Here is a 22,458-nt window from a genome sequence, read left to right on the forward strand (position 1 = left end):
CAAACGGCGGGCGAGTCCAAAGTCTGCGGGCGGGGGGTAGGGATGGATGCCTCCGCTCCGTCAGGGAACCGGCGCCATAACGCCCACCGGGGCTGGGCTAGGCTCCCAGCATGGGGAGCCCCCAGCACCCCGATCCCTTGGGACACGGGCGGCCCCGGGCCCTGGCTGAGCGTCCCCGAAAGAAGCAGAGGCCACCCCTCCCTCACCAAGGGGAGGTGAGGGGGTCCCCGGGACGGGGTTAGGCCCGAGCCCCCCCGGGCTCCCAGGCCACGGGCGCGCAGGGTGGGAGTGGGATGAGGGTTTGTTTCCCAACGGGGATTTTCTAAAGCCCAGAGAGCAAACCACTGCTGTCCTAGCACGCGTTGCTCCTATGGTGTAGTGGGTATGAAGCTCATTAATTGAGCAAGTTCTGCTTCTTCCTGCAGGAGCTTAGAAGTCATTTAAGTTCCTACTACACCTGCAGACTTTTAGTCTGGCTTCTCCTGTTCCAGGAATGGAATTTAAATTACGTTAGCAACAGAAGGTTGTAGCTGGTAAAGCAGCTACTGCTTGTGGAACACGGCTGCCAACACTTGCTTTGCTGGCTGATGCTGATGGCAGATAGGCAGTTCATTTGGAAGCTTGTCTACTAATTAAGCTTAGATAGTATTTCCTTTGTTTTAGACTGCCTTCCTTCTGGACAGGGTTGCATCTATTGTAAAATACGTGTGTGCCTATATCTATATATGTTCTGGCACTGGGTTATCTGCCCACCATATGGGAGTCTTTCCTCTCCCTGAATCTCAGCTACTTGCCCAGCGTTTTGATCAAAGTATCTGGAAAACCAGATATTGGTATCTTTCACATGTCAGACATCGTTCAGTGTCTCAGGTTTAATGTTCATGCCTCAGCAGAAATGTTACCTTTCGAAAAGAAGAGCGTTTTTCACGTGCTGCTCTGTCAAGTGACCTTGCTGCTGTCAGCATCTTAGTACGTCCCATTATTGAGCATTATTTTGATTCAGAGTTTATCTTCAGAGATGATGGAGAGTTACCGTTTTGCCTTAGCTCTGCAGTCTCTAGGGTTGCATTATTTATGCAGCATGCAGTATGCTACACTGCCAGAAAGTAATCACCTTTCTTCCTGTGGTCAGTTGAGTCTGGGATTCTCTACAAGGAAATGTATATTGTTAGCAGGTAAATTTAGCAGGCTGGATTACAGCACCCTGTAAATATAAGGTCAAGTTTTTATTTCCCGAAAGAGTTCAGAGTAATTTTTCTTACTCGTAAACCCAGTGCTTGAAGGGATGTTGAATCTAGGGAAAAAGGGAGGATGCATCTCTTCAGGCCATTGTAAATATCTGTGCCTTGGTACTGTAATAAAAATGTGTTGCAGGCAATAACCACCTGTGATAAATTACATTTGTAGTGTTTAAAAATTCGTGTGTAAAAAAAAAAAAAAAGCTGTTCAAGGATGTTTGCACGCACTGGTGGGAAGAGCTGGAGATGCATTTTGCTTGATGAGGTCAGAATTCGTTTTTTTCAAACACGACATGGCTAATAAAGATTCAGAATAGCTGGAAAAGGCACCCTGCTCTTTAAAAAGTCCCATCATTTCTGTATGTGGAAGTTACCAATTTTGCCTCCAACTCCAGCACTCCAAAGCAGGTCTTGAAGAGTCCTCACATCTACACATGAATGTAGAGCTGCATTATAAAGTGGAGTAAAGGCCTTTAGCTCAACACTTTCACACTGGGCAGCTTGAGCTGCATGTCCTGTTGTGCCTTTCCTTTAGAGTTTAGTCACACCACCACAGGAAAACTTAACCTGTGGGAATCCTGAAACGTGAACTTTTGTTGTCCTCACCCTTCCATTGTTCCGTAAAAGCAACCACTGCAGTGCTAGGTCGTGGCACACATGCCCTGGCAGGTGGTGAGAAATCTGGTTCAGAATGCAGGGAATTAGGCAATGGGTGATGTGTGCCAAGTTCAGATGCCTCTTCAGCCTTAGAGGAACTGTCAGTATGGGCTTGTACAACACTCTGAAAGATTCTTCATAGATTTTCCCCTGATGTTCCTTTTGAATAGTGAAACAACTAGTGGCTATTACAAAAACTGTGGGGAGTGAACAAAGTTATGAAGTGTCTGATCAAAAAGCTTTTTTGCTGAGAAGAAATCAGACTTTTTGCATGGCTCAGCAAAGATTGCACCAGCATTGGAGTGTCTGTGGTGGAGACATCAGCAGAGGGCACAGAGCAGCCAGAAGCAGCTGTTAGATGAGTGATAACCTGTGCTAGGCACAAAACTGCAGCAGAAGACAAATGGCATTTACAACCCTATGACTAATGTGCTGAGCTGTCCCTATGGGTATGAATATTTCAGAGATTACCCATGTTGGAACTGAACCGTGGTTAAAAAGGAACACTGAGGTCCAAAATTCACTGTCTTACCACCTACTTTTGGCTGTTGGATGAACAGCCCTCCCCCTGCAAGCTTAAATCCAAAGATGAGCTGAGGACATTATCCTTATGGCACCCCTCTCTTGAGATGCTCATTTCCACTTCCTCCTCTGCACGTGAGTAAATAGTTTGAAGGAATCACATTCCTCCCTGTTGAGTCTGCTCTGTGTGATAAATACCAATTGGTAGCAACTGCTAAGAATGACAACTTCTGTCCCTACCAGGGAATAGCTGGAATTAGGTAAGAGAAAGTGTCGAGGGAAACAGTAACAGAGGGTTAAATCCTGTTCACTCTTGCAGAGCTCTCTGCAGTTGCAGCTCTCCTGGCATGAGGTGTTACTGAGAAGGAGCTTGTGTTACTTCACCTGTGAAGGGCAAACAAGGCTAACTGTGAGGCAGAGGTGATATTCCCTGTCTTTCCTCTTGTGGAAAAATAAATCTGGGGAGTTATGATAGTAACACCCTCAGTTCTCAGAGCTTAGTTCGTAATAGGGAACTATTTATGGGGTAAGTAACAGATTGGGGCCACATTTGCATAATAAAGACTAATGTTACTGTAAATTACATCTTGCTCTCTGCAATACTATAATTACACTCTTTATGGTCTGTAAACATTATGTTTAAAGACAGCTGCGCCCAAGCACATGCTAACCTGTATGTATCTTCAGCTTACCCATGGAAGCAAAGTCTGTAACTGGTTGAGAGCACTGTGTAGCAACAGAGTTGGTGTAATTTTTAGACTTACTACAACAGCATGAAAGCTGGACTGCTGTTTTTTTGCCAAATTCCACAGTGACCCCTAATTGCTTTTAACAAATACACCTTTGACCCATTCAGTTGCACTGGCAGTAGCTATTTTGTGCTCCAGCCGTGAGTTAGTGAATTATAAAAAATGCTTATCTTTAGGGGCATTGGTGGCTTTTCTGTTATAACGATGAAAAATTTACCTGCAGAGATTTATTCCACATGCTTAACTGAGTAACAGCGTGCACATACCCACGGGGAACACTGCCAGCACTAACAGTGACATGGCACTGGCTTCACATGACTTGTCTGGGAGGGGACAGGCAGCACCGGCTTGGAAGCACACCCCCGTCACCCTTCCCTAAACCCTCATAAAGTTTCGAGAGCAGTAGTGAAAAGTGAGGAATTGAGCTCTGGGCTCTGAATAGACACAAAGGACCTCTCCTAGGCTACCATCAGCAGGAGGTGAGCAAAGAACAGGCAGCCAGAGTTCAAGGGTATAGCAGCTTGAAAAGATATGATAGAAACTTTGAGGAAGTCATTTAAAGGCAATGTCATGTGTCTGTGTGAAGTCCTTTGTCAGCTTTTCTAGGAGCAGTGGTTGCCCTAAGATCCGTGCAGTGCTTGGTAGGACATCAAACACCACGTCTGGTCCTGTGTCTGTCCACATAGAGTGGCTGATATGCAGCTGTTCAGGTGACCAGGTAAGTGGTCCTGTGTTTTTTGTTCACTATGTTCTGTACTTTCATGGATAGTCACAGCCTTTTTTCTCCCAGGAGCAGTTTTCCACTGTCTGTGCCCTATAAAGGTTGATTTCAGTGAAGTAAGATCTACAACAGGAGCTTCAGGCAGGAAGGCAAAAGGAATCCCAAGGAGCTATGGTGGGCAGCCAGTCCATCACAGCAGATGGAGCTGCTACTGAGCTGCACCTGCCATGCAGGTCTGTGGCTGGTGGCAGAAGGAGGTGGTGCAATGGGTACAGTACAGGGAAAGGGCACCCGTGCTGCCTCAGCTTGGGGCTGTCTGGGCACCAGAAATATAAGAGAACATCAGGCATGGGGCATAAATGATAATTCACATGTTATAAAAAATGTAAAAAATGCATCAGGGATTTTTTCAGATTATACTCAGATTATGTTGAGCATTTTGAAACATGATGTAGACAAGCTAGCTTTTTTTGGTACCTGAAGTGGAAAATTCAGTGAAAACAAGATCTGTGACTTAATGAACAGTTTTTGGGCAAATGAAGTTATACATGGAAATAATAATATAAGAAAATGCATTAGAATCCTTGTTTGACTAGTGTATGTTCCCCCTTTAATGTCAAGAGACTGATTGGAAAAGCAATTATTTTACTTTATGGTTGAGAATTTGCTTTGGAGCAAATTTCAATTAACTAATTGGAAATAACTGGAAAGGAACTTTTTTTTTTTAAGCAGCACTAGTTCTAGCTGATATTTGGAAATAGCTACAGGCAGCTGAGAGCTTCAGTGGTTGATTCGGGGCTGTAAAACATGCCAACATGAGAGCAGTGCCAAGCAGCTGAATGGCTTTTTTGTTTGCTGAAACAGCCATGGTTACATGAATGGTTTTTTAATGTATTTGCTGTATTCTGAATCAGGAGAGACGTTATGCAATAAAAAAAGAGTAGGTAATGAGATGTTGGGGAAAACCTACTCTATCCAAATTTATCTGGGTTTAATGTAAGTAATGTAAAATCTTATCCTGAAAAGTGGCTTAATAAAGGCAGTGTTCTGAAACAGAGGGTAAGCAGATGTGGAAGCTCTGTTTTGAACGGGAAATCTTTGCCCAAGCCAGCCTTCTGTCATAAATTGATTATTTAAAAAAGAGTACTAGAAATGTGATCGTAATTTTAACTCTTTCCTAAATGCACAGAATACGTGACTCAATCAAGTAATAGCTCCTTCTCCTTCTAAAAACTCAAAGCAGAGTCACATTTTCTACAGTGCTCTGCTCTCTAGCTCTTCACATGCAAAGTTTCAGCAGGTTTGAGTCAGCACTGCTGGATACAGGAACCTCTGGAGCATCAGCCTTCCAGCTCAGTGAGGTTCCCCTTTTACACCTGCCTCACCTAGATCTAATGTTGTCTGCTACAAAGTCATCAGAGCAGAATTGGGGTCTCCTCTCCTAATCTCTTTTAACCACGGAAAACTATGGCCAGCACTATTTACTCTACTATCTGAGCAGAATAATTGGATATTGCTTTTTTCAGCTCCCTGCTGGGTGGTTGTAAAGATAGGGATGTGCACAGGGCAAATAATAGGAGTTATAACCAAAAAAATTCCAAGTGGAAAAAAATTACAGTGAAGGTTGTCAAATACTGGAACAGATTTCCCAGAGAAGCTGTGAAGTCTCCCTCTGTGCAGACAGTCAACTGTTCAAGGCTCTGAACAACCTGTTAAGAAAGCTGGAATGGAGCAAAGCCTCAAAGGAATGGATTGTTTGAGCCTGACATATTTCAAGCATTAGTAGTGTTTTCTTGGAGACAGTGGGCACACCTGCCCTGAGGGGACTTGTGTGACAAGATGGGCACGTAGTGGATGTTACGTAACGGACGTGATTAGAAGGTCTTTTAAAAATTAAGATAAGATCCATTTAAATTTGACCTGTGGCATGTTATTTATGCTGTTCTGTTCAGGCTAGAGGCTATTTTTAGTTGTTTCTTATGGGTATTCTTCATCAGATATGTTGGAGTTCAACTGTATTTTATCAATAAAGATGTGGTTGGCAAACAATATGAGAGGAAAAGAAAATCCCACAGACTGGCTCTGGTAGCTGACAAAGTCCAGTAGTGAGGAGCTCCATATCTGGGGAAGGACAGGAAGCCCTGGGACACTGCAGGTTCCCTAGCACATCCTCATTTTAAGCAATAGCACCTTAGGGCACCTCTCACGCTACTTTTTTTTTGCCAAGGGAGACAAACTAAACTTGGATTTGGTTTCTTTTTTAAGACGGCTACCGAAAGTTAGCATTTCCCATAGGAGTACTTCCAACCCTAGTGCTGAAATTCGGGGTTGGGAGTTGGCCTCAGGGTTTCAGGTTTCAAATCCCTTTCCGCCTTATTTTTCTTTTTTCCTCCTCAGAACTGTCTAACATCAGTTTCTTCCACTAAAGTGTGTGGTGTGGTGGGCTGGCCTTGCTCTTTTGTGTCTGTGAGTAAGCAGGAAGAAGGTGTCTAATTCGTCTGTCTCGTGCCCTTTAACTTGCATACTAATATATAACGTAACAGAGCTGGAAACACTTGTAAATAAACACAGTTGTATTTGTAAGAACATACCCAGAAGGCTGTAATTTCAAATCTAAACTATAACCTCCTGACTAATACAGGACTTCTTCTTGGCAGTTTATTCCTCCTCTCTGAAACGCTGCAAGAAGAGTACTCCCAAGAGGCTTCCCTCCATCATCAAGGTAATAGAATATCATCTTCCTAATGAGTAATTTTCCAACTATTTGTACCCTACACAGGGACCTTTGAACCTTCTCTGTGCTTGCCTTTGTACTTTAGGTAACAGTTTGCCTGTGCTTGAATGTTCTGCTGATTAGGAAAAGCAAAATGGATTAAATTCTGCCATCCTTAGTAATCTGGCCGTCATATTATTAGAAGTTGTGTGTTTGTTCTTAAAGACCATGTGAAACCAAGAAAACATTAAGGAATGTTTCGTTAACTTTTGCTAATTATATTTGACGATAAGAGTGCAGAAATATAAAAACAGCTATGCAATAATCCCTAGGACAGCCAGAACATGGCCTGAAATACAGAACCCTTCATGGCCATGGCCAGCAGTGAAGCCTCAGCAGCTACTTAAATCTTGGGTTTGGTTTATTTTTTTAATTTTTTTATAACAAAATCATCAACAAATGGTCAAGCCAGAGCTAAATGCAGGGAGATTTATTATGAGATGGCCACGTGCCCATTTAGGACCTTAACCCTCTAAGTGACCGTAGCAGGACTTGAAGCAAAGATGATTTTGTTACTTACCATATTCTTAAACTGTAACTTAGAGTTTGAGCAAAGGCTGTGGGGCTCTACTGTGTTAATTCTCTGTGGCACAAACTCACTTTGTTTTCATCCCTGTTCATTTAGTTGCATGTTGTCATTATGGAAGAACATATGTCCCACATTATCATTTCCTTACAGCCTGGGAAGGGCTGGAGTAGCTACTGAGTGCTGCAGTGTATTCCTGGGCCAGATCAAGGGAGGAAGTCTTACCACAACACACCAGTGACACAATCAAAAATCTTTGGTTTTGGCTGTTCTCCCATTTTTCTTTGTTATCCTTGCATCCCTGTTAATCTTCTGGGATACTACTAACTCCTCAGGAAATAAGGGCATTTTTCTTCTCAAGAACTTAGCTTTGCTTGATGGCCAACACATGAAGGATGGAGCAGGACAGGACAGGGCACAGAGAGTAAATGTTTTACACTTTTACCACTGAGCTGCAAGTGGAGGGGATTTGGTGTTGTCAGCATCATATTCTGCCACTCTCCAGCTGTACAAGGTTCACTTACTTAGATCACCTTTTATTTCAGATGGAAAGAGACTCTGGATATTCCTCCACTGCTGAGCTGCAGAAGCAGGTAAAGGCTCAAGGTCATCTTTTAAAGGAAGCGTTATGCAGATGCTTTGGAAGGCTGGATGCGTTGAATCATCTTCTAAGAGAAGTGACAGACATCCTCATTCCAAACATTTTAGTGCAATTAGGAGCTCACCTCTTATCACTAAAGCAACATTTCCCCAGCATTTTTCCCTTCCAGTGGACTGCAGCTACAGCAGCAAGTGGGGAAGGGCCTGTTATCTTTGCTTGCATGGCAAGAACCCACCACAGTCCCCCATAACCAGAAGCTGTGCCACCTCATTGGGCCTGGTCCTCAGAGTGGTCCTGCTAAACACTTACTTCCCAGCTGATGTGCCCCAGTCTCTTTACCTTGCCAGCAGCAGCCCTGTCCTGCACTTAAGGAATTTGCCAACTTCTACAAGCACTTTAAGAACAAGAACTAGCAATTTAAGAGCAAGAACTCAAGCAATCCATGAATTAGTTTGGAAACTACTGTGCCATAGCTGTTGGCATGAGAAGAAGCAGGGTGTTAAGCACTTGGACTTGATGAACGAGATTTTTTTTTCTATGTAAACTTCTCTGCTTCTACTGCTCGTGTAATTATACTGTGTGGGATTCATATAATCACTTCATCACATGCAATAAAAACACAGGCTTAAAACAAGACATATCCTAGCCAAAGGGCTTTTAAAATAGATGAAGTGCTGAGCTTTAGCTCCTCTCTGTCCTGTCTCAAAGCACAACATGCACAGTGTCTGTGAGTATTATGAGTTACTAATGTTTGAAACTCTTGAGCTGGAGGATGCTAAAGCAACTGAAACTTTATTTGGTCTAACTGAAATATCTGACACTTGTAAGACAGAATTTTTGTTTGGTATGCTCTCTCATCATCCCAGGAGAAAAAGGATTTATAGGATACAAGTCTGTTAAAAAGCTCAAAGCTTTTCATAGCTTCTGTAACCTTTTTTTCTAAGGACTATGTAAGTGATGGTCCAGGGTCTAAAGGTTAAGAAAGTCTTACATCAGCATACATAGGGCATAATATGGATGCAACTGAAAGAGTGGAATTGCTAAGAGAGCAAATCTCTGGTCCAGGATCCAGCAGGCACTATCTGATGCTGGAGGAGAGGCTTTTGCCAGCCTGGCATTTGCACTTCAGTACACCCAGTGATAACAGTGGCAGCTGATTGCACTGCTCTCAAATAAATCCAGAGGGTTCACAAACATCAAACTGTAGGGCAAGAGTCATGGCAAGTTACTTCATCCCTGGCTGCTTTTTCGATTAAAAAAAAAGAGAGAGAGAAGGAGGTGATAGGAGGAAATGACTGGTTGTTTGTTTTAATAGTGAATGTTTCAGTGCTAATGAGCAAAGTTCTGTCCTGGGACAAATAAATATTGCTCATAAGTCCTGGGCCACGTTTAATGTACTGTAACTGTTACAGAATCTAAAAGCCATGTAAAGAGGATTCCTTTATATTGCATTACCCTAAACCACCTGCATTTGGCATTTCTCAGAGCTGCCTCTCTTGTTTGTCCTCTCTGACAGGAGGTGAGCAGGACAGCAGCTATGAATCACACTGGTTTTACTACAGTGTGTTTGTGCGGCACAACACCACAGTTAAAAAACAGGAAGGACAGAGGAATGAAGAAGACAATAGCTGGTTAATTATACTGTATCATTTTTGTATTGCATTGATTTTTTAAAAAACATTTATATTGCAGATAAATATAATTCATATTCACTCATGAAAACCAAATTAATTGCACTCCAGAACCAATTCCAACTTGGACTACTCTAAAAGACAGATAATTAGTTATAAATTCGTTGTATATTTGCTAAACAACTTCATTTTGAATATTTAAATATTCAAATATATTGAATACTGCTTTTTGAACGTACTTATTCCTGTTAACCAGGTCATCTGAACACAGCAGTTCTTGACTGCTGTGGGGAGAAAACACTGCATCTTGGGAGGGAGAAAATACTGAGGGAGGAAGGTGCTGAGATGGAGCAACATTCCTTATCGGCAGGTGTTCCTTTCCCACAGCTCTGAGTTATCCAGAAGCCCCTTGAGTTATAGCCCTCCAGGTACTGAGCAGCATGCCAAATAAAAAAAAAGAGGGAAAAAATCAGTGGTCCTTTCTCTCCCTTTGGTTATTCCAGAGAAATTCCACATCAGCCATGCATCAGGTCTCTGTAAGCATGGCAGATGGATGTGTGTGTACTCCCCCCTCCATTACACACCGTATCCCACAACAGCTTTGTTATTGTGTTCTTCAGAGTGTGTGAAGCAAAACAGGCCATCACAAGACTGCCTTCGTCATTTCAAATACCAAAAATGCCAGGGCAGGACACAGCAGCACGTGCTTACTCTTGTTGCTTCTCACAGGGAGAGAAGCTCTGGGATGCCTTGAAGATCAGTGCCTATGTCTTCAGTACAGGCCTGCTCATGTTCACTGCCTTAGTGAACTCTGTTTCTTGGTAAGAATGTTCAAACAAAACAGCTTGAGGAGAAACTTTTCTGTGGAAAGGGGGAAAGGCGGATGGAAAGATGGGCAACCAAGAACTGTTATTCCCACAGGTTTATGCAGAATATAACTTTAGGCAATTTCTGGCAAACAGCATGGCTGGAGTTCTACAACTATATGGAAGGAGATGAGTGGACAATCTTCCTCTTTGGTGAGTTTTAACAATGCTCCTCAGGAGAAACCATCTATGTTTTACATATAAAAGGGGGACATGGACAAGGTTCCTGAACTCACTAATCCTCCCACTGACAAGCACTGGCTTGGAAGCCACCCACAGCTGATGTGGTGCAGCTGTTCTGCTTTTGGATGTGGTCATCATCAGAACCCTGTACAGATTAAAAATCTGATCTTTTTGCTGCTGCTCAAGTGGCTTCCCTGTGAAGACACTTTGCTCCTGTGAGAACCGAATGACTCAGTAGAACTAATTACTAAAAATGTAAGTAAAATCAGTGAATTTTACTCTTGCTGTAGTACTTACAAAACTCTCTTCTGTGATTAACAGCTGGTGAACAGAATTGGTAGGGACCTTGCAAGGTGCTAGAGATCAACTCAACTTTATCCTACTTGCATTTAAAAGAAACAGAGACCTCCCAGCCACCTAGAAAAGCCTTTTCTTAGCTTCAGTTATGTCAAGTTTCAACCTCTGAGACATTTGTCTGCTCTAACCTCCTTCCCATTCTTTAATCTTACCCGAGTGTCACAACTCACCCATATTCCATTTTTAAGCATCTTGGGGCAGGGGATGTGCACTTGGCACATCTGGGTCCCAGCAAGGTCCTCTGGGTACTATGCCAGTGTATTTTGTTCCTGATTTAGCCATTGCTCTCAATTCATTCACACATCTCTGCCCTTTCCTCATGCCACAGGGGCTGCATTGGTGCCTGCACTTGCTTTCTGGGGCTTCAATGGAATCCTTCTGGTGGCTGATATAACAGGAAAGCCAACTTTCATTACTCGCTATCGCATTCAGCTGGGCAAGAATGATCCTGTAAGTACTTCTCACTCTGCCTTTTCTGCTGGCTAAACACTTCCTGCAGTCTCTTAGGCCAGGAATGGGGAGAAGAACCTGTTCTGCTTTTCTCTTGCAACCAGATAGGATTCCAGGAGGATCAAGCCAAGTCTTGTATACCCACTGCAGGGAGGAAGGCAGATCCTGTAATGAGGCTACTGATCAGATCTGCATTGGCTGCTTGTTAAAGAGCTGATCCCAAAACTAACTGCCTACAAATCTTAAAGCTTTTCATCCTTCCAACTGAAACTGCATCACTTCTTTCTTAGCCTCAAGTCCTGACTTCTCTTTTGCAGGTGGACACAAAGAAACTGTGGAAAGCCATCTACACGGCGCTGGGTAATCAGTTTTTTATCTCCTTTCCCATGCTTGTGCCCATGTTCTACATCATGAAATCGTGGGGCAACACCTTCAGCGAGGAATTACCAACCTTCCAGTGGTTTCTTGTGGAGCTAAGCATTTTTACTGTAGTAGAGGAAATTCTCTTCTATTATACACACAGGTGAGCTGAGCACAGGAACAGGACTCTCGATTTTCCTCCATGCCTTTAAGCTTATGCTCATATCCTACAACAGCAATAATCCTCGTCCCTCTGTTCCACCAATCTTGTATTTATGTGGGAAATCTTACAGGTCCTGAAATCCCCCCTCACAACATGAGGCCTTGGTGCTGCCAGTAAACAAAAATGTGTAGAATTTTAAAGGCGGAACAGCTTAAAACAGGAAGAAACATGCAGTTTTGCACAGAAGCTGTAACCCAGCATTCTTTGAAAAGAACAAGACTGGCTGTCCTGAAAGAAAATATCTCAGGGATCAGTGACTGATCTCCGTTCCCTTGTACAGCACCTACAAATCAGGGCCTGGCTCCCAACAGTGCAAGATTTCCAAGCACTGACACCAACATTGGAGGACAGAACTAAAGCAAGGAAGACGGAAGCCTGTGCAGAAGCAAGCACAGTACACTCAGAAATATGTAGGTTTCCCTTTAGGACAAATGCACCCAAAAAATGTAAATGCCATTTTTTACAAAGGACCTGCAGAAGTGAAAATTGTGATTCTTTGACAGTTTCCAGCAGAAAAAGTCAAACCGGTGAAAATACAAAGTGAGTCTTCCCCTAAGTAGTACTCCCAGATCTGAATAAATAAGTAATTCAGGGACTTTGATTTATGGGATTTATCTGGACTGTGTTTAACATCAGCCACCGGACACATTAATTAAGGGCCCAATACAAAGAGAGCAAAGGAAGCAAGGAGTCCTACACTCTCACTGCCAGCTGCTCTGAAATCTTTATGTTAGAGGAGACACGAGCAAGTCACCTGCAGAAATTCTGTGTTCTGTTACTCCTTTCTTGCAGAGCTTAAAACCTGCCTTTCTCTGTTTGCTCTACCTAGGCTTGTTCACCACCCAGTCCTGTATAAGTACATTCACAAGAAGCACCACGAGTGGACAGCCCCCATCGGTGTGGTCTCCATTTATGCTCACCCAATAGAACACATAGTAAGTGGATTCTCCCATGGTCACCCTCCAGTTGCTGTGTGGAGTGTGATTTCCATGGGATGAGGTGGAATGGTAAGAGAAGAGAAGCAAATGTGCCCTTAGAGGCTTCTTCCTTAGGAAGAGGAAGCTGAGCTGCATTGCCGAGAAGCTCGGATCTAGGAGGGTTGCAGTAATTGTTTATACTGGACTCCAGTAGCTTTAAAAGCACAGATCCAAGGGCCTCCACTAGATAAGAAACTGACTGGACAGGGCTTCCATGAGCCCCAAGAGGCCTGGGAGCACAGACAGTGTTTTTAGCAAGAGATCTGACACACAGTCTGAGTAATTGTGTGGACTCAGAATTCTGTCAGGATTTTTGTGCTGGTGGCTGGGATCAGTATTTGCAAGGAGCGTATCCCAACACTCCTCCAGCTGAGACTTCTCAGGAAAACACATACTTCAAAAGATTCCACTTACAAATTCTATCGCCTGTTACCAATAGTCCTGGGCTGCAACACCAGCTCTGAGGGTCTCCCCAGCTGACAGTCTTTGGGCAGTATAATGATTGAGGAGCCCAGCTGAGCCATGCTGGTGCAGGCAGCTGGGTCTGGGCAGCCAGAGCCATTTGTGCCCCGGGCAGGACACAGTGAAGTGATGCAACTGGGTTTTTCACATTGCCATGTGTGTCTGCAGGCCATGCCCTTTCACAGCAAGGTTTCCCAGGAGCAGCTTCAGCATTATTCCAAGGTGAACCTGAAATTTACACCTCAGATTCCAGGGTGATTTACTGGAATCATGCTGCCCTCACACCCACTGTTTGGTGTCATGTCTAACTTCTACTGCAGGCTTGGGGAGCTTGGGCTATGACAATGGTTTGCAGTTAGTAGAACTCTCTTATCTCTATTACTACTTTTGGGATTATTGCCTAACTTTAGTAAGGTGTTTGCAGAGGGATCTTCCCTTTACACCGCACAAAACAAGTGTGATGGATCACCACGTGACAAAATTCAGCTCCTAGAGGAGAGTCTGCTGGTTGTGGACCCATTAATGAGGTAGTTTCTTCTCATTTCCAGATCTCCAACACTCTGCCTGTCATGACTGGCCCGATGATCATGGGATCTCATATTGTTTCAATCTCAGCATGGTTCTCCCTCGCTCTGGTAACAACAAGCATTTCTCACTGTGGCTACCACCTGCCCTTCCTGCCATCTCCAGAGTTCCATGACTTCCACCACCTCAAGTATGTCTGGGCACTGCTCAGCTTCCCATTCTCCTTCCTCTCCTGCCTGTGTCCTGGCACCGACAGGAAAAGCTCCTTTCTGAGGGTCAAGTGGGTCTGCCGAAGTCATGCACCAGCAGAGCAGCTCTGCAGTTCACCTGAGAGCAGGCTGAGTGCTGCCAGTTCTTACAGCAGTTAAATGGAGATTGGGATTTCAAGGGATTCCAGCCCTGTTAAGGATAGTTCTCTGCAAGGCTCTTCCTAGAAGTTTAGAAGACGCTTCATGTGATCTAAAGACAGAGCAAGGGCAAGTCACACAGTGAAATAAGCAAGCCTGCCTGTCTGTCCCTCTCCCATACACTGGGATTAGTAACACTGATCAGATTACACTTTGCCCAGCCAATCACCATTAACCCTTCCTGACAGAGATTCTCAGCCTGTTGTGCTGGAGAGAGAGCAGTTGCAGCAGGTTGTTCGAGGATACATACCCAAGCAGTAGAGAAACATTCCCATCTCCCAGTGGGCACTACATTCAGACATACTCCCCAGAAAAGTCTGCCCCTCCTGCAGAACCAGCCCAGGGAACAGTTCAGTCACCACATGCCAGGACACAGATCACTGCAGAGTCGAAACACTCTGAGTGGAACAGCTGTACCAGCTGGAAGCACATCTGCTCCATATCCCAGGACAGCCAGGTCTTGAGAACACATGGGCATGGTAACGTGGGTGTCCGGTGCTCCCACAGCTCTGAGCTGCCCAGGAGAAACACAGCTGCTGCTCAGTGCCACCACTTCTGGGCAGTGATGGCACCAGAGAGAAGCTGCAAAAGGTTCACCCAGGCTTCGACAGAGCTGCCAGGGAGCCTGTTGCAGGGACAAGAAATCACATGGAGAGATTATCAGGGCTCAGAAAGGAAAGAGGACGATAGGTAAGGTAACCTCAGTAACTTCCAGTGATGTTTATCTCTGGTTCCCAGGTTCAACCAGTGCTATGGAGTGCTGGGAGTGCTGGATTTTCTGCATGGCACGGACAGAGTGTTCAGACAAACCAAAGCCTTCGAGAGACACAAGGTCCTGCTCGGCCTCACGCCGCTCTCCGAAAGCATCCCTGAGCTACCCAAGAAAGCTGAGTGAACCAGCCCAGCAGCTCCTGCCCAGCCGGATGATGAGCAGAGTGAGAGACAGTGATTTATGCCAAATAGTATTTTAATTGAGAAACAAGTTCTTGTCCACATATAACAAAATGTGAAGCTGAAGTTAAATATGCTGCTTGAAATGATTGCACTTTTGCTGCCATTATTTTCTACCCAAGACACACACACAAAAACCCCTGCTCTAGAAATCTTTTTTAAACTAAATTTAATGGTTTGTTCCTCTGTTAACTTGCGCTGGCCTTGGTTCCAGCTGCCTGTGTATGAGCCAGGTGTGTTCTGGGCCACGTGGCTCGGGGTTCTCGTTATCAAGGTTTTAGCACCAGACTTCCCAGGTGATGATTTGGCCTCTCTTATCACCACTCACTCTATAGAAACATTAAAGTCACTCCATCTACACATGATACAATTAAAACCAGTTTTTGTGACTCACAGCACCTGGGATCCAGGACGCAACCCCATGGAAAATCACGGGGGCCACAGCTTTAGAAACAATGCACATGCAACAAGGGCCTGACTTCCCATGAACAGTTGTTCTGCACAGGAAGTCAGTACAGGGCTGAACTGGGGCTGCCACAGCCTCATCACTGCTCCACAGACAGGTGCAAACAAAGGGAGTTTCCCCTCGTGGGACATGGAAGCAGAGCTGGGAGCTGATGTGCTCCAGGGTCACCTCCTCCTGCTGCACCTCCCCTTGCTCTGAGAGACAACCAAAACTCTGAGAAATTACAGAAAGATTTTCTAAGGAAAGCAGAGTCCCTGCTGCCCTGAGCTGTGTGGAGATGAATGAAACCTTCTAAGAGAAGAACAATATGCACATCCCCAAGTACCCACAGACCATCCGAAACACACTGTGAATTTTCTCAAGGATCTCAAGTCTCAATCCTGCCTGGGGCCCTGGAAGAAAAACATCCCATCTCTCCCCAGTGCTAGAGCAGCCCCTCGAGGAACAGGCACACAGGGCTGACCTGTGCTGCACTGACCAGTGGTCAGCCCAGCTCCACCCTTGGAACCAAAGTCACTTGCCCTGCTCCTCTCCAGTCCCTACAGCTGCACCAGGATGAACTCACCCCAGTCACCCACCCGCAGCTCCCTGGGGAGGGCAAGTCAGCAGAACAGAAAATCCAGGCACCACTGTCTTTTGAAGTTTTTATTTTTATACATTTTTTTTGTATTAAAAAGGAAAAAGCATAATTACCACAAATTACAAAGGACTAAAGCATTACTAGAATAATGAATCACATCAGCCTAGAAAGCAGATACTCTGAATAATATTAATGTTATAATACAAGCTCTCATTCAAGTATTTTACATTTTTCTCTTTTCCTTTTATACGCGATGATGATCCTAGCACATGGGTCAAAGATTATGTACTATCGACAGAGATGGATCATGTACAGCGGGCCATATTAACAAGATTTTCCTCCCAAGTGATACACGGTCTGTGATGAGTCATTTTAAGTTTGTCTCTACTATAAATGCAGCTGAAGAAGGTTGCACACACTCTCTAGTTTTGGGAAACAGAAGGCTGAGGTTGGACACACAGGGTTTGAGAAGGGTCAGCACATCGAACCATCACCCCTTTAGCTCCAGGCGAGCGAGCAGAAGGCTGCACTCGCTGGGATGCGGCTCAGTGGGTGTTTCTGAGCCACAGATCCAAAGGTTTCCAACCTCAATGGGACCAGGACAGGCTGGGGGGAAGATGGGGAGCAGGGCTGCACCAGGGAGGCCTGAAGGACCAAGTGGTGCCAAGCAGCCCCTCCCACAAGGGGCACCACAGGCACAAGCCACCCTGGTGTAGGGCTGACACCTGGGGAGAGAGCAGGCTGACAGTGTGGGGAGCTGGAGGGTCCCCAGCACGCTCCACAGGGGCCGGCTGGCACCCAGGGCACTCCCTGCTCCTCTGGAGCTTCCCAAGGGGATGTGCTTGTCACAGATACATCGGTCCTATGTTCAAGTGTCTGCAGAAAGTGAAACTGTAAACTACTGGAAATGCTGCCCTCCAGCCACCTGCTCCACGCCACCGACATGAACGTTTGCTTAGGAAAAAAAAAAGAAAGAAAGAAATTCTTTTATCTGTTACCTGTACTGGAAACTTTAAAAAAAGTCAGTGAGGCATTTAACATCAAGTGTAGCAACCCTCTCAAGAAGAGCCCAGTATCCATTTCAAATAGTGACAAGTGACATAACCAGCCTCAGAGGAGACAGGAGACAATAAGCATTGCAAACACAGCTTGCTACATTTACAGTTTTCCTTTTTTTTTTCCTTTTGATAAAGTAACTGGAAAGGCATTAACAGCTAGAAGGCCCCCTCTGCACTGCCATGGAACATGGCAGGACACTGAGGTTAAACACATCAGTTTGTTACAGTACAACGACCAGTCCCGAGCAGGTGCTGAAACTCGAGGGACCCCAAGGGCTACAGTGAGAAGGCGCCATCAGGGGTGCCAGGGGGGCAGCAGAAGAGAGATGGATAGGCAAAAACAGAGCAGCAGCATCATTACATTTTTTAGGGTTTTTTTTTTTGTTTTTGTTTTTTGTTGGGTTTTTTTTCCACAAATGAGCATGGCAAAGCAACAAAGCCTCCTCAGAAACACACCTTCTACCTCCATTCTGACCCCACACCACAGCTCTGTACCTGTTGCAGCCACCTGCACTCCAAAGACAAGTTGACCTCAGCAAGGAGCCCCTAAGCTCCAGCAGCCTGGAGGACCTCCTAAGAAAAGGGGCAGGATGGGGAATGGTGCCCCAAGTCAGCCTCCCTCAGCCTTTCAAAAGCAGCTGGGGCTCCCCCCAGGCTGTGCCAGTGGCTGGATGCCAGCACCGCACAGCCCTCGCGGGCTGTGGGACAATCAGCGCTCACAGGAGCACGTGTGCAACCACTCAGTCCTCTGAAATCAAAAAAAGCACAACACACAGTGGAGGTGAAGCATCCAAACTAAAAGCAAGGCCTAACTCCCTCCTCTACAGAAGGGCAAGAGCTTCCTCAAATGCAAACCCCCTCTGGACAGCTGTCCCTTCATCCAGTGGGGACATGAGCTGCATGTGATGCCTCCTGCGTGCAGCAGCAGCCCTGCTGCAGCCACTCCTGACCCAGCCGGGCATGGACCAGGCACCTGGAGAGCTCCCTGCCCTCCACCAGCACCCACCCCAGCACAGAGCAGGAGGGAACAGCTCTGTGTTCCCTTCCCTGGAGGAAGACAGGTGTGAGCAAGCAGCAGCTGCCTCAGGCTGTCATGTCCATCTTTGCTCTGTCCTGCCCACTGCTGTCCCATGGACAGCAAAACAAGGCACACAGTCCACAAACCTGGAGGGCACTGGGACTGCTGGGATCGCTCTTCTGACCCACCTTCCCCTGGGTGCACACATTAATGACAAACCACTGACTTGGCAGAGGGGGAAGGGAAAACACTTCCATGCTAAGACTAGAGCCTCAGGATCAGAAATTAAAAATTACTCAAAATCAATCAATATTTTGGGAAATTCTCTGGGAAATGTCCTACCTCTTCTACCACCCAAGCAATTTCACAGTCTGCGCCACAAGCAACAACTCCATAGCAGCAGCCCATCCCTCCCCATCTCCTATTAATTTGTTGCTAAAACGCAGACAATTGGCTTCAAGAAAGAACAAGCACGAGAAAGGAGCACAGACACAGCAGCAAGGATCACCTGTGGCACATCCAGACCTGCCTGCACTCTCAAACAACCAGCAACACATCTACGTCCTTGATCGACTCTCCAGCCTCCTCCTTCCCAAATCAGGGACAAACCCGCCTATATCCGTAACCTCAGAGATCTGACTCCAGCTCACGAGAGGGGGAAATCCAGAGATAACAGTCACGGCCGCAGCACTGTACAAGTGTTACTTTTGCCCATCTTGCCCAGTTCCCACCCCACAACCCCAGAGCACTGCTGCCATAACGGAGTTCACAGCCTCAGATGGGCTGTGCCTGCTGCAGCCATCAGGCCTGCGAGCGGTACCAGCTGCAGGGTGACATGGCAGGGGTGGACAAACCAGGGCAGGATCACACCACCAGGAAATGGCCAAGCGGCAGCTCCCCAGCCTCTCAAACCCAGCTGTGCTTTCAATTTTAGCAGCAGTTCGTGAAGCCACTCCGCTTGGACCAGCCCACCTGCCCCCACCAAGGCAGCATCCTGGAAGCAGTGTCAGTTTGGGAAGTGATGACTTCAGCCAGGGCCCCACAAGCACCCCCAGCCACTGCTGATGGACAGCTTGTCCATGCTCCCCCTCTTGCTCCTGCTTTCAGTTCCTCGCTGCTCTCACTCACCCACTCTGCAGCCGCACAGGGACAGCCCTGGAGAGATGATGACTCCTCCCAGCTATGAGATGCAGCTCTGGCTCAACTGGATCCCTTGGGAAAACACTGTCCAGTACCAGCTTGTGACTTTGCAGAGAGGGCAACGCAATGAGCTGCACCTTTGGAGTGGTGCAGCACGTGCCCACTCCACACTGCACAGAAGAGCACAGCTCTGGAGCTCACAGGGATGGAGCCCCAGAGCCAGAGCCAAGCCAGGGATCCCAGGGACCCATCAGAAGGAGCACAGTAGCAGCAAAGCAAGTGGGTCTGGCTGGAAAGGAACATGACTTTCCAGTGCTACCTCTTGAGCAGCTCCAGAAGTAGCACTGGACATCTCAGAGATATCATGTCTGACACATACCCCTCGCAAAGGATCCAGCTCACAGCCTGGGGAGGGTTTGCCTGCCAAAGCCCACCTGGTGCTGGATATAAGGATCTATCAAGTAAATGCCACAGCAGCTCTGCAGTCACCCCCTACCTCAGCCAAGTAAGGAGCTACACGGTGTCATCTCAGCCCTTGGAAATGCACAGGGACTGTGCCCTGAGTGGGAGACTCCAGGCAGCCGCCTGCCACAATACAACACACAAGGAAACCCAGGTGAGAGCTCTCCTGTGCCAAGCAGGGCTCCTGCCTGCCCTGCACAAGTCCCAGCAGCAGCCCCGAGCCAGTGACTGCTGTGGGGCAGGTTTCCCAGGGCTGCCTCACTCCCTGTCAGGCTACAGCAGAAGCAGCTCACAGCCAGGACCAGTCCCCCCAGCTGCTGTGACAATCTCCCTGCTCACTCCCCAACCACGCTGGAAGCACAGACAGGAGCAGACCACCTCCTGCCCAGGGAGGGCCAGGGGCGCGAGCAAGGCCATGACAGGAACAGTCGCTGTCGTGGGGACAAGGCTGCCATGGTACAAACACGGCGGAGCGGCTGCGAGTACTGCGTGAGCACGAGTCTTGGATGTGACTGCCCTCAGCACCTTCCCCAGGAGACTCAGGCCTGGCAGGGAGGCATCCGAGAGAGCTGTGGGGTCAGAGGAAAGGCCGCAGGGAAGATCAGCTCGGCAGCAATGCCGTGAGGAGTCTCTGGGCCTGGGGGGAGCCAAGAGCCCAGTGCACCCCAGGGTGCAGGAAGCCAACAAGCCTCCCCGGTCCAGCTCCACCATAAGGCAACTTTTTTTTGTGTGTTTTTGGGGTTTTTTGTTTGTTTTTTTTTTTTTCTTTTTTTTCTTCAATAATATTTCCAAGGAAGAAAGCAAAGGGAGATGTGTCTTTTTAAAGAGTTTTTCTGTTGTTGTTGTAGAGGGGGTTGTGGGTTTGTTTTTTTTTTTTTGTCATTTTTTTTCCAAGGGAAAAGGAAGAGAAAAAGCTCCTTTTGCAAAGTCCTGTCTTTGCATGCGATGGGCATTCCTGGGGCAGCGGGTGCACCGTCTAATGCAGGCTCGAGTCCAGGTGCCTGCCAGCCTCCCAACCAGCCATCCTCGCAGGAAGGAGTCAGAACAAGCCTATCCTTGGCAAAGGTCCTTTGGTTGACTTCCAAATTGTCCGTGGTGAAAGGGAGAGGTGGACAGAGGGAGAGCCAGACCCTCGGGAAGGTGAAGACGTCAGGGAGAAGGGAGCGGGAGAACGAACAGGGCGATGCTCCTGTCGCGGAGGTCGGTGTCGGAGAGGCACCGCCGTACGTGGAATGGGAGACGCCAGCCGGGTCATGGAGATCAGAGGCTCCGCAGCATCGTCACACGCTGTGGCTTCGGTCCCCCACTGGGGAACCTCGCTCCTCCGAGCTTCCTGAGCGGCTGCCCCGTGATCCAAGGGGGGACACAGAGGGGACTCATTGGGGCCACACAGAGCACACTTGTTTTGGTAAATCCAGACGAACTTCTAGCAATAATTTAAAACTTGATATATATATATAATAATAAAAAAATCTCCCCTTTCCAACCCAGCCAGAACACATTTTTTTGAAGAGACACTAAGACATGAGTGTGTGCACAGGAGAAGAGGGAAGGGAAAGGGTGGGTCTGCTGGGAGTGGGTCTGGCTCTGGTCAGGGTAGTAACAGCAAAATGGTGTTTTGGATGCAGATCGTCTTTGCTTTCCAGCCACAAGAGAAGAAAATCGTGTGCGTTGAAGTTTCTCCCAAGCAGCCTATTCCTGGGAACCCACCTTCCAGCTCCCTTCCTGTCCCACCCCCTCATGTCTGCCCTTCTCCGAGCCATTCCCCACCAACCCAACCCACCCCACCCCCCGGCAGGAAGCAGATGCTGCAGCCTCTCTACTTCCCCACTGTCTGCGACTCTGCAGCTGATGGGGCAGGGGATTGCTGGCTCAGGTTTTTGGCATCCTCTTGTGCAGGCTGGCTGGGTGAGGCGTGGGCTTGGCTGGATGGGCACTGGCTGACCGTTTTGCTGGAAGACTGGGATGGGTAGCGCTTCCTGCCATCTCCCCCTGATGTCGTGGGGTATCTCTTGTGTCCACCTTCCTCCCCCATGGGTGGCTGGAAGAGAAGCACCCCAGTATGAGCACAGCCTCCTCCAAATTCCCGTCCCTTGGGATCAGGAAAAAAGCCCTCCTACAAGCCTCCAATTGCAACTTCCCTCCCTGGCCCACAAGGAACACACACATTCACCCCAAGCACTCAGTTACCCTTCTGTCCAAATTTCCTGCTGTCAGATTTGACAAAAAGACTGACTGACTTCCAAATTGACCACAATGGTGACAACTTGCTCATAGTCACCTGCTTCCCACACAGGGGCACAATCCAGAAGCTTGGGAGCCAAACCTCCCCACAAAGCTGGCTCTATTCAAACCATCAATGCTCCCTTTCCTCACCTCACCAGGGAGGGCAGGCTCACCCAGCTCCTTATCCCACACCGAGTGGATTTGCCATATTCCAATCCCGCCGTTTGTTCCCAGCCTGGCTGCAATGACTGGGAGTGACAGTAGGTGTCACTGCCCCCCCTCCTGCCACCGCCTGGGGACCCCCAAAATCCTCCTTCCTCAGAGCGCTG

General features: G+C 47.1%; 2 protein-coding genes across 12 annotated transcripts in view; one reads left to right on the plus strand and one right to left on the minus strand.

The window, feature by feature from the left end:
* Positions 1-37: 37 nt before the first annotated feature.
* Positions 38-15,273, plus strand: FAXDC2 (fatty acid hydroxylase domain containing 2). 10 transcript variants are annotated; one of them, XM_032125348.1, is made up of 12 exons: positions 38-215; positions 3,753-3,884; positions 5,128-5,243; positions 6,545-6,609; positions 7,732-7,779; positions 10,148-10,239; positions 10,340-10,437; positions 11,153-11,274; positions 11,592-11,797; positions 12,687-12,792; positions 13,845-14,011; positions 14,967-15,273. In XM_032125348.1, exons 3-12 carry the CDS (start codon positions 5,171-5,173, stop codon positions 15,121-15,123), a joined length of 1,134 nt encoding a protein of 377 aa, XP_031981239.1. In that variant the 5' UTR covers positions 38-215; positions 3,753-3,884; positions 5,128-5,170; the 3' UTR covers positions 15,124-15,273. The 10 variants fall into 10 exon arrangements, with proteins under 10 accessions (XP_031981239.1, XP_031981245.1, XP_031981244.1 ...); XM_032125354.1 differs by having other exon boundaries at positions 3,764-3,884; XM_032125353.1 differs by having other exon boundaries at positions 3,773-3,884.
* A 1,002-nt stretch (positions 15,274-16,275) lies between these two features.
* Positions 16,276-22,458, minus strand: part of LARP1 (La ribonucleoprotein 1, translational regulator) — a 46,175-nt gene continuing 39,992 nt past the window's right edge. For both annotated transcript variants that reach the window (XM_032125345.1, XM_032125344.1), the window contains exon 20: positions 16,276-21,944. In XM_032125345.1, coding sequence (XP_031981236.1) covers positions 21,723-21,944 — 222 coding nt within the window. In that variant the 3' untranslated portion in view covers positions 16,276-21,722. The remainder of the gene's footprint in view (positions 21,945-22,458) is intronic.

The sequence above is a fragment of the Corvus moneduloides genome, chromosome 15 (genome assembly GCF_009650955.1).
Source record: "Corvus moneduloides isolate bCorMon1 chromosome 15, bCorMon1.pri, whole genome shotgun sequence".
NCBI lineage: Eukaryota > Metazoa > Chordata > Aves > Passeriformes > Corvidae > Corvus > Corvus moneduloides.

Coding starts and splice junctions, on each gene's coding strand:
- FAXDC2 (XM_032125348.1), top strand. CDS start 5,171: ATGCAAAGTTTCAGCAGGTTTGAGTCAGCACTGCTGGATACAGGAACC. Junction 10,438..11,152: donor GTGGACAATCTTCCTCTTTG/GTGAGTTTTAAC, acceptor CTCATGCCACAG/GGGCTGCATTGGTGCCTGCA. Junction 14,012..14,966: donor CATGACTTCCACCACCTCAA/GTATGTCTGGGC, acceptor TCTGGTTCCCAG/GTTCAACCAGTGCTATGGAG.